This window comes from Mirounga angustirostris, unplaced genomic scaffold (assembly GCF_029215605.1).
Source record: "Mirounga angustirostris isolate CCGP_5_RB_7025 unplaced genomic scaffold, mMirAng1.0.hap1 SCAF_17, whole genome shotgun sequence".
In the NCBI taxonomy this organism is placed as follows: Eukaryota; Metazoa; Chordata; class Mammalia; order Carnivora; family Phocidae; genus Mirounga; species Mirounga angustirostris.
The window spans coordinates 5,896,476-5,917,225 of NW_026991725.1; the positions used below are offsets into that span (position 1 = coordinate 5,896,476).

General features: G+C 38.6%; 2 protein-coding genes across 12 annotated transcripts in view; one reads left to right on the forward strand and one right to left on the reverse strand.

Moving 5' to 3' along the window:
- The window catches only part of NF1 (neurofibromin 1), a 289,382-nt gene that overhangs the window by 213,159 nt on the left and 55,473 nt on the right, over positions 1-20,750 (forward strand). The window lies entirely within an intron of this gene.
- Positions 10,483-20,481, reverse strand: EVI2B (ecotropic viral integration site 2B). Its single transcript, XM_045889443.3, has 2 exons — positions 20,351-20,481; positions 10,483-12,603 (listed from the first exon to the last, which is right to left on the reverse strand). Exon 2 carries the CDS (start codon positions 12,584-12,586, stop codon positions 11,216-11,218), a length of 1,371 nt encoding a protein of 456 aa, XP_045745399.1. The 5' UTR covers positions 12,587-12,603; positions 20,351-20,481; the 3' UTR covers positions 10,483-11,215.

The window sequence follows — 20,750 nt, forward strand, 5'->3', positions numbered from 1 at the left end:
AACTTATTTTAGATATTAGATATTATTTTAGACACATTATATTTTAGATAAGCCTGTCAAGTCAGGAATTACAGCTCTTTAGGCAACTATTATATTCTAGACTAAGCAGTACATTCATTTACATATTCTTTTGTGAAACACACTGTCCTAGGATATATTACCCCAACATTGTGAAAGGTATAACAGATTGCCTGCCAGGAAACAACTGTCCCATGGTAATCAACAGTTTGGAAACCTAATCAGTTTGTCTTTTTTAATCTGATTCCCATTTTATTTTATTTTATTTTTTCATTAAGCTTTTTAATTTTAACTCCAGTATAGTTAACATAGTGTTCTGTTAGTTTCAGATCTACAAAATAGTGATTCCACAATTCTGTACGTTACTCAGTGCTTGTCATAATAAGGATATAGTTTATTTCTTAAGTTCATAACATTTGTCATGCTTGAGAGTAAAAGTATTATATTTTCTATTTTTAGTAATATAGTTGGCTATTCAGATTGAATTTCCTGCTGAAAACAATTAGAGTACTGAACAAAGTATTTAATAGCATGGACGAACTGACAAGATAGAAATTATCAGGTCAAAACGCAGGTGGATCAGTTTCTTGTCTCACCTCTCCACCCCTTTTTCCCCATACTATTGACTTGTTGCCAAAACTCAGTTATTTGTTCATCTGGATTTATCTGTTTGCTTCCTTGTGAACATTTAATTTATTCCTCTATCCCCCATATTTCCTATAAATGGTTCCTAACAGCATTAACGTAATTGTTTATTTGTATCATCGTACAATAGTTTCAAAATAATGCCAGTATTGCTACAATTAGATTATAGACTACTGAATAAAATTTAAGATTTCTTTGCCATTCTATTCTTAGAATATATTTCACTAAGGATGATAGTCAATTCTGTGCTCTAATGCAACTTGAAATAAGGTTTTTTTCTATATGTTTATATCATCAACTTTACATGAAGTTAGGTTCATTAGTTTCAGTTATCAGTTTCCAGGGACTGCTTAAGCGTTGGTGGTATAGTGGTGAGCATAGCTGCCTTCCAGGGACTGCTTAAGTCAAAACTATATAACAAGGTATATTCAGAGAAATCTTTTTTTTTTTAATGTTTTATTTATTTATTCATGAGAGAGAGGCAGAGGCAGAGGCAGAGGGAGAAGCAGGCTCCCTTCCTAGCAGGGAGCCCGATGCGGGACTCGATCCCAGGACCCTGGGATCATGACCTGAGCCGAAGGCAGACGCTTAACCATCTGAGCCACCCAGGCGCCCAATTCAGAGAAATCTTGCTTCTCTATCCCCTTCACCCTGTTGCACTCTTCCTCTTATTGGTGACTATTTGTATTAGCTTTTGGTTGTATTTTAACAGTATTTCTTTTCCTTTTTTTTTTTGTAAACATAAAAAATATGTATTATATGTTCTTAATCCCTTTTCTTATATTAAGGGCTGCATACTAAATATACTGTTATACATCCTTTAAAAAAAAAGATTTTATTTATTTGAGAGAGAGAGCACAAGCTGCAGAGAGGGAGGGAGGGAGAAGGACAAGCAGACTCCATGCTGAGCATGGAGCCTAACACGGGCTCAGTGTGGGGTTCAGTCCCAGGACCTTGAGATCACAACCCGAGCTGAAACCAGGAGTCAGACGCTTAACTGACTGAAGCCACCCAGGCACCCCTAGTGTTTACACATCCTGTTCTTTTTTTTCCTGAATATATCTTGAAGATCTTTCTACATCAGCATACAGGGATCTTTCACGTTCATTTCACAAGGTGCATAGGACTCCATTTGGGAGTGTACCATGGTTTATTCAACCAGTCCCTATTGATGGATGTCTGGGTTGTTTCCAGACTTTTCTTATTACAAATAATGCCAGTGAATACCCTTGTACCTAAGTAGTTTCATATTTTGTCCAATGAACCTTTGAAAAAGATTCCTAAAAATAGGATTGCTGAGTAAAAGGGACTTTTCTGGATGTTACCAGATTCTTCTGTGTAGTGCATACCATTTTGGCAGTCCCAGCAGCAGTGTATCAGGGTGTCAGTTCTGTATCACCTCACCATACACTTTGTTGTGGAACTTTTGGATTTATATCAATGTCATCAGTAAGACCATCTCCGTGTAATTTTAAATACATCTCTCTTATTATGAAGAAGGTTGTATATCTTTATGTATGCTTTTAGGAACCATTTAAATTCTTTCTTCTTTGACTGTCTTAGGTTTTGCACATTTTTTCTATTCTGTTGTGGGTCTTTCCCTCCCCCTAAATAGGATTTTTTTAAAATTTAGAGATACTAGCCCTTTGCCTTAGAGTTCCAGTTTCCCTTTATTTCCAGCTTACCTTTGACTTTATTGTGGTAGAGTTTGTTTCTTTTCTTCCCTTTTTTTTGACATTTAAAAATTTTTTATGTAATTGGAATTTTCTTTTTATTGCTTCTAGATTTTAAGTTTCAGCTGGGAGGGTTTTTCTCACTTCCAGATTATAAAGGAATTTTCGTATTTTCTTCTGTTACTTGGGTAATTTTATGTTTTACATTTAGATCTCTGGTCTATTTGGTGTTTATTCTAATGTAGTGTGAAATATGGATCCAATTTTATCTTTTTCCAAATATCTATCCAATTGTCCCCATAGTTTTTTCTGTTGGCTGGAGATTTGAGTCTATTTTTGGACTTTCCATTCCATTCGTGTAATCATATGTCAGTATCACAGTACATGATTATTACAATGTTTTAATTCTAGGTACCCAGATATTTTGTACTTTACTTTTTTTATTAGAACCAGGCAATAACAATTATAGGTCAAGTCATTGTGTCCCCCACTACCGACCCCAAATGGAGTACATGTATGATATATACATATAAACTGCAGTGCATGAAGTAGGTGCTCTTTGGTCCTGTATAAGTGAAAAGAGTGCTGAACCAGGAGTCAGGGAATAGACTCAAGTTTTAGTACCACACTAAGCAAGTCGCTACTCTCTCGGCCTCTTTTCTCAGCAGTTAACAAATAAAAAGAATTGAACTAGATGGTCTTCAGGGTTGTTTCTGAATCTAGTTAATGCTGATCAGGTAAGAGCACCACTGCTGTGTGGTAATTCAGTCTACTTTTTATTCCCCTGTGCCTGTCCTTTTGCCATATTTATGAAGTAAACTTTCTCTAATGCTCTGGATCCTGGTTCTTTCATCTTTTTTGTAGGTTTTTCTCCTAGCATTTTCTTCTCTCCTGTATTTCTTGTATTAGCTTGCATTTCTTTCTGCTGATTAAGCAAAGATTGCCACTGTTTGGCCCCTCAGCTTCCACTGACCTCAGTGGGGAAAAATTCCATGCAGTAAATGGGAATTATTTTTTCCCCCTGGCAGAGAATTAAAAAAACCCAAAAAACAAAATCCAAAAACTAGCTGCTGACACTGAGTCCGTTCTTCGGTTGTACAAAGATCAGAAGAAAGAAAGCTGCATGTAGGTTTTGAAGAAATCAGATAAGACTATAACCAGGTCATGAGCTCCTGATGTATCTATAAGAGTTGGTACTTCCCTGTATTTCCCAGCACCCATCCTTCAAGAGATCAGGAAAGAAGGTGATGAGAAAGAAGAGCAAACATGTGGAAAGAGCCTCTTTAGCTAATCATCTTACATGTAAAATGAGGAGGGTTATGATGTTTTAAAGCGCATCAGTCTTAAATGTGTCTTACTTAAGCTAACTAGAATACTTACAGTTCAGAAGATTAATAGGAAATTCTTGAACTCCTTATTGCTGCTGGGTAAATAAACCTTTAAAGTGCTAAGTTTGTAAAACAACATGGGAAAGAAATGTTTTAATGTGGAAGACAGAACCAATGTAATAGGACAATAAACATGCTTCAGGAATAAACATCAGGAAAAATAAGTTCAAGGAAGTGTTTCTACAGATAAAAAGTTTTAGTGGTCAGTAAGGGATGGTTTAAAAGATTTAAAGGGAAACATTGTAGATAAAATTTCAATGTCCAAAAGCTTGCTCATTTTTTTTTAAAGATGGAGGTTTGTTAGTTTCTTGAACACCAGTGCTACAAATAAATACTACATTTTGTTCTGAAAAACCCCAGAACTATGAGGGGTTCTTCAAGGTTAAGCTACCAAGAAGACCACCACATTTCATTATGAGTGAGATTTCCCCTGGGAGCTAGGGTAGGGTAAGGAGGAAGATTACGTGCTTGTTGGGCGAAGAAGCGCTTTGGCAGGCACAGGTTGGTACCCCCACAATCATAGCCAAGGAACGCTTGCCACATGGACTCTGACAAAGATTGGGCCCACCCCTACTCTGATAACTCAGATTCATCACTTATCAGGTAATGGAGGAAAGATGAAATTCTGTATAGGAACGGTGGCTTAAGAGTTTAAACGTATAGTGTCAGAAAGTATAAGTTTAGTGAAAGTTGAGAACCGGGAGGGGGGAAAGATGGTGGAGGAGTAGGGGACCCTATTTCAACTGGTCCCCGGAATTGAGCTGGATATCTACCAGACCACTCTGAGCACCCACGAAACCAGCCTGAGATGTAAGAAGATCTGGATCTCTACAAACAGAATATCGCAGGTGGTTGGTTTTGAGGTACGAAGCAGGGAGCCGTGATTCCGTGGGCAGATATCAGAGGACAAACGGCAGCAGGAGGGTGCCTGGCCGTGGGGATCCTACACCGCTGGTGAGTGACAACCTCGTGCTCTGTGAAAAGGCACAGACTCTCAGACCAGTAGCGGCAGGGAAAGGACTTTAGGGCAGCCCCCGGGCGGAAACCCGGAGCAGCGGGGTCGTGCGCGCGGGAACTGGGAGCAGCTGGCCATTTTAGAAGCACAAAGGGCAGAGACGTGCCCCGACCTGGAGGCAGGACTGGGAAGGCAGCGGAGGGGCGCACAACCCAGGACGCTGCAGTTTATAGCAGCACGGACAGAGACAGAAACGGAGACGGTGTGGCCTGGAGAGCTCACTGAAGAACAGACTGCGATCTCTCTGCTCTGAGGCAGAGGGTTGGAAACGGTCTCTTCTGCTCTGACTCGTGGAAGAGACACGGAAAGCCGCCTGGGAAAGCCGCCAGAGAACAAAAGCCCCCAAGACTGAATCCCGCTGAGCCCATCCCCTGCCACAGGGGGGCAGGGCAACACTGCCCAAACAGAGTTGCCTGAGTAACAGCGCGGCAGGCCCCTCCCGCAGAAGACAGGCTGGGAAAACAAGAGGCCAGCAACCCTAAGGTCCCAGGAAAACAGGTGCATCTTGCTTGGGTTCTGGTCAGTAATTTGGACTCTATACATTCCCTCAACACCCCTCAACAGAATGACTAGGAGGAGGAGCCCCCAAAATAGAAAAGACTCAGAGATTATGATTTATGCTGCAGATTTACAAATGGATGCAGATATAACCAAGATGTCGGAGATGGAATTCAGGTTAGCAATTGTGAAGACAATGGCTAGAATGGAGAAATCAATTAATGGCAACATAGAGTCTCTAAGGGCAGAAATAAAAGGTGAATTGGCAGAACTTAAAAATGCTATCAATGAGATCCAATCCAATCTAGATAATCTAACAGCTAGGGTAACTGAGGCAGAAGAGCGAATAAGCGACCTGGAAGACAATATAATAGATAAAAAGGGAAAAGAGGAGGCCAGGGAAAAACAACTCAGAATCCATGAAAATAGAATCAGAGAAATAAGTGACACCATGAAGCATTCCAATGTCAGAATAATTGGATCCTGGAGGGAGTGGAGAGAGAGAGAGAGGACTAGAAGATGTATTTGAGCAAATCATAGCTGAGAACTTCCCTAATTTGGGGAATGAAACAAACATTCGAGTCCTAGAGGCAGAGAGGACCCCTCCTAAGATCAAGGAAAACAGGCCAACACCCCGGCATGTAATAGTAGAACTTGCAAATCTTAGAACCAAGGAAACCATCTTAAGGGCAGTTAGGGGGAAGAGATTCCTTACGTACAGAGGGAGAAACATCAGAATAACGTTAGAGCTATCCACAGAGACCTGGCAAGCCAGAAAGGCCTGGCAAGACATATTCAGGGTCCTAAATGAGAAGAACATGCAGCCAAGAATACTTTATCCAGCAAGGCTTTCATTTAGGATGGATGGAGAGATGCAGAGCTTCCACGACTGGCAGAAACTGAAAGAATATGTGACCACTAAGCCGGCCCTGCAAGAAATATTAAGGGGGGTTCTATAAAAGGAGAAAGACCCCAAGAGTGATCTACAACAGAAATTTACAGGGACAATCTATAAAAACAACGTCTTCACAGGCAACATGATGACAATTAATTCATATCTTGCAATAATCACTCTCAACGTGAATGGCCTAAATGCTCCCATAAAACGGCACAGGGTTGCAGATTGGGTAAAAAGACAGGACCCATCCATATGCTGTCTACAAGAGACTTATTTTGAACCTAAAGATGCATCCAGACTGAAAGTGAAGGGATGGAGATCCATCTTCCATGCCAGTGGACCTCAAAAGAAAGCTGGGGTAGCAATTCTTATATCAGACAAATTAGGTTTTAAACTAAAGTCTGTAATAGGAGACACAGAAGGACACTATATCATTCTTAAAGGGTCTATCCAACAAGAAGATCTAAGAATTGTAAATATCTATGCCTCCAACATGGGAGCAGCCATCTACATAAGCCAACTGTTAACCAAAATAAAGAGTCATATTGGTAACAATACGTTAATTGTAGGAGACCTCAATACCCCACTCTCAGCAATGGACAGATCATCTAAGCAGAAAATCAACAAGGAAACAAGAGCTTTGAATGACATTGGACCAGATGGACCTCATAGATATTTACAGAACATTCCACCCTAAAACAACAGAATACTCATTCTTCTCGAGTGCACATGGAACTTTCTCCAGAATAGACCATATACTGGGTCACAAATCAGGTCTCAACCGATACCAAAAGACTGAGATTTTCCCTGCATATTCTCAGACCACAATGCTCTAAAACTGGAACTCAATCACAAGAAAAAATTTGGCAGAAATTCAAACACTTGGAAGCTAAAGACCACTCTGCTCAAGAATGTTTGGGTCAACCAGGAAATCAAAGAAGAACTTAAACAATTCATGGAAATCAATGAGAACGAAAACACATCTGTCCAAAACCTATGGGATACTGCAAAGGCGGTCCTAAGGGGAAATACATAGCCATCTAAGCCTCACTCAAAAAAATAGAAAAATCCCGAATTCACCAAACTAACTCTACACCTTAAAGAACTAGAGAAAAAGCAACAAACAATGCCTAAGCCACGCATTAGAAGAGAAATAATTAAAATTAGAGCAGAAATCAATGAATTAGAAACCAGAAACACAGTAGATCAGATCAACAAAACTAGAAGTTGGTTCTTTGAAAGAATTAATAAGATCGATAAACCACTGGCCAGACTTATCCAAAAGGAAAGAGAAAGGACCCAAATTAATAAAACTATGAATGAAAGGGGAGAGATCACGACTAACACCAAGGAAATAGAAACAATTATTAGAAATTATTATCAACAACTATATGCCAATAAACTGAGCAATCTGGATGAAATGGAGGCCTTCCTGTAAACCTATAAGTTGCCAAGACTGAAACAGGAAGAAATTGACAACCTGAATAGGCCAATAACCAGTAACGAGATTGAAGCAGTGATCAAAAACCTCCCAAAAAACAAGAGTCCAGGGCCTGATGGATTCCCTGGGGAATTCTACCAAACATTCAAAGAAGAAATAATACCTATTCTACTGAAACTGTTTCAAAAAATAGGAACAGAAGGAAAACTTCCAAACTCATTCTGTGAGGCCAGCATTACCTTCATCCCCAAACCAGACAAAGACCCCATCAAAAAGGAGAATTTCAGACCGATATTCCTGATGAATATAAATTCCAAAATCCTCAATAAAATCCTAGCTAATAGGATCCAACAATACATTAAAAGGATCATCCACCACGACCAAGTGGGATTTATCCCCCAGATGCAAGGGTGGTTCAACATTCACAAATCAATCAATGTGATAGAACACATTAATAAGAGGAGGGAGAAGAACCATATGGTCCTCTCAATTGATGCAGAAAAAGCATTTGACAAAATACAACATCCTTTCCTGATTAAAACTCTCCAGAGTATAGGAATAGAGGGAACATTCCTCAAGTTCATAAAATCCATCTATGAAAACCCACAGTGAATATCATCCTCAATGGGGAAAAGCTGAGAGCCTTTCCCTTAAGATCAGGAACACGTCAAGGATGCCCACTCTCGCCACTATTGTTCAACATAGTACTAGAAGTCCTAGCAACAGCAATCAGACAACAAAAAGAAATAAAAGGTATTCAAATTGGCAAAGAAGTCAAGCTCTCTCTTTTCGCAGACGACATGATACTTTATGTGGAAAACCCAAAAGACTCCACCCCCAAATTACTAGAACTCATCCAGCAATTCAGTAATGTGGCAGGATACAAAATCAATGCACAGAAATCAGTTGCTTTCTTATACACTAACAACGCAACTGTAGAAAGAGAAATTAGAGAAACGATTCCATTTACAATAGCACCAAAAACCATAAGATACCTCGGACTAAACCTAACCAAAGAGGTAAAGGATCTATACTCTAGGAACTACAAAACACTCACGAAAGAAATTGAAGAAGACACAAAAAGATGGAAAAATATTCCATGCTCATGGATCGGAAGAATAAACATTGTTAAAATGTCTATGCTACGCAGAACAATCTATACCTTCAATGCCATCCCAATCAAAATTCCAATGACATTTTTCAAAGTGCTGGAACAAACAATCCTAAAATTTGTATGGAATCAGGAAAGACCCGAACTGCCAAGGAAATGTTGAAAAAGAAAAACAAAGCTGGGGGCATCATGTTGCCCCATTTCAAGCTATATTACAAAGCTGTGATCACCAAGACAGCATGGTACTGGCACAAAAACAGACATACAGACCAATGGAACAGAATAGAGAACCCAGATATGGACCCTCAACTCTATGGTCAAATAATCTTTGACAAAGCAGGAAAAAACATGCAATGGAAAAAAGACAGTCTCTTCAATAAATGGTGCTGGGAAAATTGGACAGCCACATGCAGAAGAATGAAACTCGACCATGCTCTAACACCATTCACAAAGATAAACTCAAAGTGGATGAAAGACCTCAATGTGAGACAGGAATCCATCAAAATCCTAGAGGAGAACATAGGCAGTAACCTCTTGACATCGCCCACAGCAACTTCTTTCAAGATACATCTCCAAAAGCTAGTGAAACAAAAGCAAGAATGAACTTTTGGGACTTCATCAAGATAAAAAGCTTCTGCACAGCAAAGGAGGAAACAGTCAACAAAACAAAGAGGCAACCCACAAAATGGGAGAAGATATTTGCAAATGACAGTACAGATAAAGGGCTGGTATCCAAGATCTATAAAGAACTTCTCAAACTCAACAGCCAAAAAACAAATAATCAAGTCAAAAAGTGGGCAGAAGATATGAAAAGACACTTCTCTGAAGAAGACATACAAATGGCTAACAGACACATGAAAAAATGTTCATCATCATTTGCCATCAGGGAAATCCAAATCAAAACCACATTGAGATACCACCTTACACCAGGTAGAATGGCCAAAATGGACAGGGAAAGAAACAACAAATGTTGGAGAGGTTGTGGAGAAAGGGGAACCCTCTTACACTGTTGGTGGGAATGCAAGTTGGTACAGCCACTTTGGAAAACAGTGTGGAGGTTCCTCAAAAATTTAAAGATAGAGCTACCCTATGACCCAGCAATTGCACTACTGGGTATTTACCCCAAAGACACAGATGTAGTGAAAAGAAGGGCCATATGCACCCCAATGTTCATAGCAGCAGTGTCCACAATAGCCAAACTGTGGAAAGAGCCAAGATATGCCCTTCAACAGATGAATGGATAAAGAAGATGTGGTCCATATATACAATGGAATATTACTCAGCCATCAGAAAAGATGAATACCCAACTTTTACATCAACATGGACGGACTGGAGGAGATTATGCTAAGTGAAATAAGTCAAGCAGAGAAAGTCAATTATCATATGGTTTCACTTATTTGTGGAACATAAGGAATAGCATGGAGCACATTAGGAGAAGGAAGGGAAAAATGGCTGGGGGGAGTTGGAGGGAGAGATGAACCATGAGAGACTATGGACTCTGAGAAACAAACAGGGTTTTAGAGGGGAGGGAGGAGGGAGGGATTGGTTAGCCCGGTGTTGGGTATTAAGGAGGGCACGTAGTGCATGGAGCACTGGGTGTTAACACGAAAACAATGGATCGTGGATCACCACATCAAAAACCAGTGATGTATGGTGACTAACATAACATAATAAAATTAAAAAAAAAAAAGTTGAGAACCATCTGTATTTGATACAGTCTGTTTTTCTTGGAAAAATCATTCAAATTTGGAATGAAGCCATAGAGGTGTGGTTTAGTGTATGTGGTTTTGTTTTGTTTTCCTTTATAAGATTTCTTTTGTTTGGGTGCTTGAGCCATAGAAAGAAGAAATTCTTTAAAGAGGCTAATTTTAAAAATTGTGCTCTCCCAACAAGATGGGAAAATGTCTACAGTTTATGGTGCATGCTTCTATTTTTTCAGAGTAGATATCCCCAATCCAACACCCCCCCAATTTGATGTTTTAACAGATTTGCTTTACTGTTTCCAATGAGAGCTAAAAGGAAATTTTTGTATTCTCAAATATGCATTTTAGTTTCTCATCTCTACAAACTTGGAATATTTGAGGTATTAATTTAAAATTTGGAGTTTTGTTTAAAACTTGGAACATGTATTTCATTTCTCATTCCTCCCCCCACCTCAAACTTTGAAATGGAAAAACAAAATGTTATTTATTCAAGGTAACTTTATACATAGCTTTTCAGGGGGAAAAAATCTATTAGGTGATATTAAGTGTATGTAGATTGCCTGTTTCCAAAATGGTTAAGTTATTTACATACATATGTAAAATGTACTATACGTTAAAGTTAGGTACAACAGCCAGTGAATAGATCACTGTTACATCATTTTTTAAAAGTAAGTTCCACTTATGCACATGGGCTTTGAGCAGATTTCAGGCAGTTCCTGAATAAAAATCAAAACTGGCTACCAGTTGCCATTATCAAGGAAGAAAAACAAAAGAAGGAGTTCCATAAGAAAGATGGAAGATCAGCTAAAAAGCAAGTTATGATATTTATAATAGTTCTTCAGGTGGGGGCGGCAAGTATTCACTGTGATCTTGATCCGAATTAGAAGGAATAGAGAACTCCTGACACTGGATCTCACTGTTGGAATCTGCCTGGTTTTTCATGCAGTCTCCTGGTGCCAGGGGCAAGTTAAGTAAGTCAGGTGGAGGTGGAAATCTTTGTTCGAACTCAGAATTGTGATCTTCACAGACTTGATTGAGACAGTCCAGAGATGGTGGGAGATTGGTGGAATCATTTGGAAGAGGAGATAGAATTGTCACTGTGGGTTTGTCACATTGGTTACTCTCCTGTTCTTCCAAATCAAGAAGTGGGGGAGGTGGTGGAAGCAGATCGGCGTCATCTGAAGAAGAAACTGCAGTGCCAATCGTTGATCCACCAGGACTCTCTTCTGATGTACCATTTACTTGATCGTTTATTTTCTCTGTTTTGGGGTTGTTGGAATCTTCAGTGTGTTCATTTGATTCAAATAACTTAATTTCCAAATCATCTGCTAAGAGTGTGCTTTTGTTTGGTTTCCAGGGCATAAGTGAAATAATTGATGTCCGTTTTGTGGGTACTTCATTTTCTCTAATGTTATCCATATATATGTCGGGGGTTTCACCATCAGCAAATGGAGACCTGCCTGCCCAATTCTGATCATTTAAAACTGGTTTTCTCAAACATTTCCATAGTACAATTATGATTATAGATATCAGCAGAGAAGTCAGAATTACGCCAATTAATATGGCAGCTACTGAATTAGAATTGGTTTCATGTGAGATATTTTTGCTACTGGTCGTTTCTAGGATGAATCCTGGAGTAATCCTAGGTGAGCTTCTGACACTTGGTGTTGGTCGTATAGATGGATTATGAACAGTTGGTGATTTTGGTTTTCTAGAAGAGGTATGGACAAATGATGGTTGTTGAGTGGAAGTATAGACAAATGGTGGCAGTTGTTTGGTAGAAGTATGGGTAGATGGTGGTAGTTGTCCAGCAGAAGTAAACATGGGTACTGCTGTTTGTTGGGAGGAGGTGTTGGCCATTGGTATTGGTTGTCTGGTGACGTTATAGGCAAGTGGTTGCCCAGCAGAAGTGTGTGCTGCTGGTTTTTCAGGAGAAGCATAGGCAGCTGGTGGTGTTTGTCCAGCAGCAACTTTGGCAGTTGGTATTGGTTGTACAGGAGAAACATGGTTGAATTGTGTTGGTTGACTCATAGGATTCTCTGTTGTGTTTTGAGAATTAGCTGAGTTATGTGGCCTTGATGATCTAAATAAAGTAGGCTGTGGTTGCTTCTCTGTTGTAATTGTTTCTGTCTCTGAGGAAAATGTATCACTGATGTGTCCACAAAACAAAATTAAGATGAAATATTTGGGATCCATTTCAGAATGTTTCCACTCTACCGGTGGTTTTGTAATGAAGGAAAAAAAGACAGGTATTATTTGGTGTCTGGCAAAGTAGGTAGGTACTTACTAAGTATTGTTTCTAATTTAGACTTGATACACTGTAGTGTAAATAACTCTTGAATATATTCTAACTTAACCATACAACATTTGGACCTCATAGGCAATAGTCTCTCTTAATTCTTTAATAAGATCTGTACTTGGCCCTGCTGCCCCCCTAGCTTCTTCTTCTTTTTTTTTTTTTTTTAAGATTTTATTTATTTGACAGAGAGAGACACAGCAAGAGAGAGAACACAAGCAGGGGGACTGGGAGAGGGAGAAGCAGGCTTCCCGCGGGGCAGGGAGTCTGATGCGGGGCTTGATCCCAGGGTCCTGGGATCATGACCTGAGCCGAAGGCAGACTCTTAACGAATGAGCCACCTAGGCGCCCCCCCACCCCAGCTTCTTTACATTACAATCCATTTTACAGTCATACTTGTGAAATACATAGGCTCTTGATGCTGGTTCCATGTGCTCTCTATTCTTTTCTTCCTTACTATTAGAAATACACTGATCCTGTTGCTTTGAAGGACACCAGTAATCATCTATTACCTAATCCAACAGTCTTGTCTTTATTCTCTCTTTTTTTTCTCCCTCTCTTGATCACATTCGATGCTATTGACTATGCCTTCACTACTATTCAAGTAGCTCTTTGTTATAGTCTTCCTTTCATGTTAATCTCACTAGCTCCAGTTTTTCTCTTCTTAAATATGGGTACTTGATATTCAGTCCTCACTCTTAGCTACTTTTCTCTGATCCTGATTCTATAAAATTTCAGCTCTCACCTGTATGCCATAACTTCCAAACCTGCACATCCAGCCTAAATCTCCTTAATTCCATTCCATTTACATGACTTCTTGGTGGACATTTCCATGTTATATATCCTACTGTCAGCAAATTTAACATATTTAAAACAGAATTCATCTTCATGTCAAAACTGACTCCTCTCTTTATTTTCATATGGTGCTACCTTTGTTAAAGTTTTTTATGCAGAGAGTCTATTGTGTTAGTAATCTCTACAGCATCATCAGTCTAGCACTGTGTCTTTATGTTAGGATCTCTTACTCTTTTTTTTTTTTTTAAAGATTTTATTTATTTTGAGCCATGAGTAGGGGGAGGGGCGAGGAGCAGAAGGAGAGAGAGAGAATCTCAAGCAGACTGTGTGCTGAGCGCAGAGCCAGATGTGGAGCTCAGTGTGGGGCTTGATCTCCTGACCCTGAGATCACAACCTGAGGTGATATCAAGAGTCTGACGCTTAACCAGCTGAGCTACCCAGGAGCCCCTAGGATCTCATAGTCTTAAAGGAGTCAGTTCAACTCAGAATCCTAAGTGATCTTTGAATCTGGTTGAGTCAGTTCTGTCCAGTTGGTAAAGTTGTCCCACTGCTGCTTTCATTCATTTATTGATTAACACTATCTTTGTGTCAGGCCTGTTCTAGGTTTAAGAGATACATCCCCCAAAAAAGTTTCTAGTGGTGGAAACAAGCAATAAATATAATAATTTAATAAGTTTTCTCCTAAAGGTATGCAAGAGATGCACATAGGAACCATTGCAGCGTGGGAAGCTTTCAGGGAGGGTTTCTCAGAGAAGTAAAACTTGAACTGAGTCTTGAAAGGTCTGTAAGAAGGAATTGAGCAACTAAAGTATTGCAGTCAGGGGAACAACATATGGACATGGGAAGAGAAGGCACATATGTAAGTTTGGCAGGCAGGGCTTTTTGTGGGATGTGGTAGATGCTAAAACGTGAGGAATAAGTTCCAGTTCTACTTCCAACGTGTAACGATGCACATGAGTGCGAGAATTAGTCATTTCATCTCTCCTGTTCTCAACTGCCTTCTCTCTGAAGTGAGGAGTAACACTAAGACAATTTTCAGCTCTAAGTGTAATATACCGTTAAACACAATGATAACTATTTGGTTATTAACGTTAGGTTGGTTATTTCTTAGGGAAAGGAACATCTCAGGGTGTTAGATCCTGGTAAATATGATTAGAAACTATAGTTTTTCTAGGATTCCTAGTCCAATGTGAGAGAGATTTGATGTTCTGTGCAAAGTACAATAACAGAAGAGGAACACCCTCAAGTTTTGCAAATAAATAGACTTCAGCATATTTGAGTAGTTTTCATTGCTTACTCCTCTACCACTTGGTACACAATGATGGTAAATTACCCTGTTTCAGGAGAGGGCATGTGATTTATTCCCCCTGTATGGTCTCTTCCTTTTTCTTTTTCTAATACTTCAGGCCTAAATTTAAAATTTTTCTCCTTTAAACTTTCCTGCACACTGCTGATGAATTAATCTTCTGAAAGCATTTATAGTCACGTTACTGCTCCCTTATTTATGGATTCCCTGTTGCTGTCAAGATAAAAATTCTGAACTGAATTTTCTTCCTTCTGGCTTGCGTTTACCAATCCTGACTCATGTCTCAAGACTGAAACTTCTCATTCAGCCAAATGCACCTCTTCCCATCTTAAGTACTTTCTAGACACAGGCTTTTTTCCCCTAAATAGACACTTTTAATTACACTGTTTCTCACCCTCTTAGAGTGTGTTCTCCACCCCAAACTCATCCTCTTTTCTTGTCTGAACCCGTCCTCATTGGTCAGACCTCAGCTTAAATTCCCCTTCTTAAATCAAGTTCTCTGTGACTGACCATAGCCCAGAGAGTTCAGCCATTCCCTGAACCCTCCTAGTTCTTGTTGTCTTTATGGTTCCTTAGATAATTATTCATGGCCCTACCGTACTCACACCTTTATTCTCTTAAATATGTCATTTTTTAATTACTTTTAACTTTGCACATTTTCTTATTATCCCCACCCATTCAAAGAACCTTGAAGAAAGCAGAAAAGAAAAAGCTTATCTAGAACATATTCTGTACTGTACTATCCCCAGTGTTTTATATAATTTTACTTAATTTAACCTTTAAACGACTATGAGGAAGTTGGAGGAATCCTTGACTTACAGATAAAGAGACAAGTTCACTTGCATTAAGAGTTTGCCTAGGGCGCCTGAGTGGCGCTGTCAGTTAAGGGTCTGCCTTCGATTCAGGTCATGATCCCAGGGTCCGGGGATCGAGCCCCGCATCAGGCTCCCTGCTCAGCTGGGAACCTGCTTCACCCTCTGCCTGCCGCTCTCCCTGCTTGTGCTCTCTTTCTCTATCAAATAAAATTAAAAAAAAAAAAAAAAAGAGTTTGCCTAGTGTTCCATCACCTTTATATATATTATATCACAGATTAGGAATTTGTACCCAGGATCATCTGATTGACAAGCATGTGCTCTTTCTACTCCCTAAACTGCCTTAGGGGTTTTGATTCCTTTACAGCTAAGTGCCATATATGTTAGGAGCTCAGGAAACCATGAAGCCAAATGTATTGGCTTCATGGTTCCTTTCCATTTCACTTTTTCACTGTTTTTCACTATTCACTTACTTTTGCCAGAATGTAAGCAGAGAAGATGAAATCTGTTATTAAATTATGCTTGCTATCCATTTTGTAAAAGGTTTCATAGGGGAAAAAATCGAAACTTTTGGCATAAATGTGGGGATTTGAATCATCTCTAGATGGTTATCCATGTGCAGTTCCCACTTGCTATTCTTACAGATTTCCACCACCCCCAAAAGTTATTCTTCAGAGTTTCACTTTAGTTTTTTAAAAATGCCATCCAAAGCAACAGAAAATATAGGCCATGAATTGTCTTCAGCCAGAAATGTTTCCTCTTTTGTGACTTCGCTTAAAATTAAAAAAACAAAAAAACCAAAAAAACCCCACACAGTTCCTCTTTTCAATTTGCTAAAAAAGGCACTAGAGAAGGAAAGACCCTGAACAGGAACATAATTATAAACCATTTTAGTTTGTAAGATCAGTTTTGGTAGGTTCATAGCCTCTTTTGTCAATAGGAAGATCATAAAACCTTCAGTATGTGAGATTTTTCTACTTGTCATTTAAGGGTTACAACAATATCAAAACCAAACTCCATGTTTTACCTATCCTATCTCTCCTTCCCACTCTTCAGTTAGCTGTCTACCCTCCTAGGGTCTGCTACATCAGAATGCTAGAATCTTTGTTAGCTTTCTACTACAGCAAATCAGAACAGTCCAGAAAAGAAAGAGCAGGATTTAACATAGGAATAAATAGGGGGCATAATAGTGAAGAAACTGACTTTTTCTAACTCAGAGAAGTGAGGCCAGTGTTACTGGCAGTGCAGAAAGTTATATAACGTATGTATTCTTTTAAATATATAAACCTTGTGTACCTGAAGTACCAACATTGCTTCTTCAGGGAGAGAAGGTAAAAACAAAGAACCATATGGGGGGAATGTAAAAAGGAGAAAATGTCAGATAAGATAAAAGGAAAAGGGAGTGCAAAGGAATAAAAAATAACACCAAAGAGAAAAATAAAGCAGAAATTATAGGAGGCAGCAAATATATGGAAAAAGGAAGGGGAAGGTCAGTGGGTTAGAGAAGGTATTGAAAAATTAGTAAAAAGCTGAAGAAGTGGTAATGTAATTAGCAAGAAATTAGGGTAGATGAGCAAAATTAGAAGTTGGAGGAGAAGATTGAAGTAGATGGAAGAAAGTGCGAAGTGCTGCTCTCTGTCACTGGTTTGGACTTGTGGACACCGGGAAGCAGCAAGGAGGAACCATCTTCCCACGATGGAGGACTTGACTCACCCGTCTTCTCAAACTCACTAGGCTTTCGTTTCAAGTTCTCCTATCTGTTCTAAGTATTCTTAAGATTCTCTTTTTTTAATTTTTTCCTGGCACTATTCAGAACATAACTGCTAATTATTCTAAAGAACCCATGCATTCTATATGGCATTATTCTAGAAATCCCTTAGTCTGCTGCTAAGGCAAATCCCATATTTGTCTACCTTCATATGGCAGTATCTTGCTCATTATTATAGGTTGTCACTTTGAGGTCTAAATCTGTGATTTTGGTCCTTTGGCTTTTCCTGAATATTTAAAAAGGTGTGGGTTTTTTGTTTTTGTTTTTAAGATTTTATTTATCTATTTGACAGAGAGAGACAGGGAGAGTGGGAACACAAGCAGAGGGAGTGGGAGAGGGAGAAGCAGGCTTCCTGCTGACAGGGAGCCCGATGCGAGGCTCCATCCCAGGACCCTGGGATCATGACCTGAGTCGAAGGCAGACGCTTAATGACTGAGCTACACAGGCTCCCCTAAAAAGGTTTTAAAAGAGGAAGGAAAACATCAGCTGCGTTTTTTTTTTTTTTTTAAGATTTTTTATTTATTTATTTGACAGAGAGAGACACAGCAAGAGAGGGAACACAGGCAGGGGGAGTGGGAGAGGGAGAAGCAGGCTTCCCACAGAGCAGGGAGCCCGATGCGGGGCTCGATCCCAGGACCCTGAGATCATGACCCGAGCTGAAGGCAGACGCTTAACGACTGAGCCACCCAGGTGCCCCTCAGCTGTGTTTTAACTAAGCATCTTACAGTCAGTTACAGTGAAGGTAGGAGTCCTCATGTATTAGACATGTTCTCATAAATATGATGCATAAGTACATAAAGAGTACAGTTAAAATTGATTCTGTTAAGTTGGATATGATAAGAAATGTCATTTAAAGAGAATCAAGGAGATTTGGAGAGCATATCCTAAATAAAAAGGCAAGTACAGGTAACAGTATAAAAAATAATACATGAGTTATTAGGACTTTGATATTATTACTACTTTCATTTAATAAGTTACAATATAGATAGAATAGATTAAAATTTAGTCATATTGTATCTCTAACTGGTTAAATTATTAAATCATAAAAAGAGGAAAACAGCAATTCTGTATCTTGAGTAGGAGTAGAAAGGGAGATTAACCTTGAACTCTAATAGGAAGTATTTGGAGACTTAATAATAATAGCTACCATTTACTGAGTACCCACTTAATGTTAGGTACTTAAGTACTATCCTATTTTAACAAGCAGGGTAGTGTTACCTTCGTCTTACAGATAAAGAGACTGAGACACAGAGATGTGGGGTAACTTGGCAGTGTCAGAGTTGTAAGTAGAGGCAGTGATAAAGAAATCATGTCAATCGTATCCCAGAGTCCTTTCCTTCTGTTATATGTCACTGACTTTCATAGTAAAAGTATGAAGCAGGAATGCTTAAGGAAGGAGATGTGAGCTCTCTGGAAACAGGTATGTAAATAACTTTTGGAGGCAGTCTTGAGTAAGGAGTAGGAAAAAAAACTACCAGAAAACCAGGTTATGCCTCTGATTCTATGAAAATATTTATGAGAGTTTTAAATGGTTAATCTATAAGCTATATTTGAGCTAATATATTTATGTATATTTGAGATGACTTTTAAAGATTGGACATTGAAAGGCATCAGATTTATATTTAACAAATTTGAACTTATTCAGAATTCATAATTTCCTTCTAAGTAGAGTTATATAGGAATTAATTGAAAAACAAAGGTACTATTACACTCTAAATTTTGAACTGACCCTTTAAAAATATATAGAGACAAGTCTTATCTAAAAAAGAGATAAAAATCTTTATATTCTAACTTATGTAATAGTTACTTAGAAAAAATCCAAAGTGGACTTCTATAAGGGAAAGTCATAAATATTTATGAAATGTTGAAATAGAATATCACCCACTATGAGTTTATATTCTGTGATATTACAAGTCTAAGTAAACTAAACCCTTTGCAGTTTTTATTTGGAGGATATTTACTTTGTAGCTGCCCAGTTTACTCACAGAGTAGGCATGTTGCATGCATATTAGCAATTTTCTATTATTTATCCTGTGAGTGTTTTTTCCCCATATCTATTTTATACTGTTTACCAACAGCTCAGATAGTAATGTATTGCATAAATACGTAGATGATATGAATATATGTACACACTTTATCATAACAGTTTTGTCTTAGTAAACTTTAAAAATGAGCCATAATATTTTCCTGTTATTACTTAAATATAAAATTCTATTTGTGTAAAAAACAAAGCGTAGGGCGCCTGGGTGGCTCAGTTGGTTAGGCGACTGCCTTCGGCTCGGGTCATGATCCCAGGGTCCTGGGATCGAGTCCCGCGTTGGGCTCCCTGCTCTGCAGGGAGCCTGCTTCTCCCTCTCCCACTCCCCCTGCTTGTGTTCCCCCTCTCGCTGTGTCTCTCTCTGTCAAATAGATAAATAAAATCTTTAAAAAAAAAAAACAAAAAACAAAGCGTATGTAATAATGATAATTGAGTACCTCATCTAATCTCCTTTGGTTTCTTTTTTAAATTAAGTGAAGGTGACCATTTTTACCATAGAAACTAAAGGGGATTAAAAATAATTTAAATCTATGGATTATGTATAGGAAAATTTTATAGAAAGCAAGTTAGAATTTTTAACAGCTGGTACTTGGGGATTGTAAATTCAGCCATATCCCATGGATTCTAGTTTTACTTGTATCCTTCAGCTTTATCCACCAGGGTTATAGTTTATTTCCTTTAATTACAGAACTAAGGCTAACTAACCATTGTGATTGAATAAACTTAAACGGGCTATATTATACAAACCTAGCTGAAAATTTTTCTTCAAGGCACGCTCAACATTGAATATTTTTTAATTCCATGCAACCAAATTACAAAACCTGTTATAGACATCTTTAGACTAGCAGAGTTTAAATTTAAAACACTAACAACGTTTTAGTTTTAAAAATAAATTTTATATAAAATTAAGATCAAACCAGATTGCCTGTGTGAAAATTTTCTTACCTCAGCTGTTAACTTCTTTTTGCAGAATGCTGAGTTCTTGTTCTATCTGGACATTTTGGTGATTTGGCTAAGAAAGCAAAAGGGGTGGTTTGTTCAGTTCAGATTAAAAATGGTCCTGTAGCAAACTGAAATGCTTTCTGTAGAAAAAAAGGAAGTTTATCGATAGTTGGTTCCGGAAGTGCAATAAGCCACAAAATGACTAAGAAATGCACTACTTTAACAGAACTTATTTTGAAACACAGTTTGCAGCTTTATGATTTGAATGCTTTTAATTAATGTTGGTAAGTGAATATTTGAGACTCTCTAGTAATGTGATTATATAATATAAATACTTAGAATAGGACTTTAGAGGGGAACTTACATATTCTAAGGAAAAACTGCCGGTTGGGTTATTACCCAA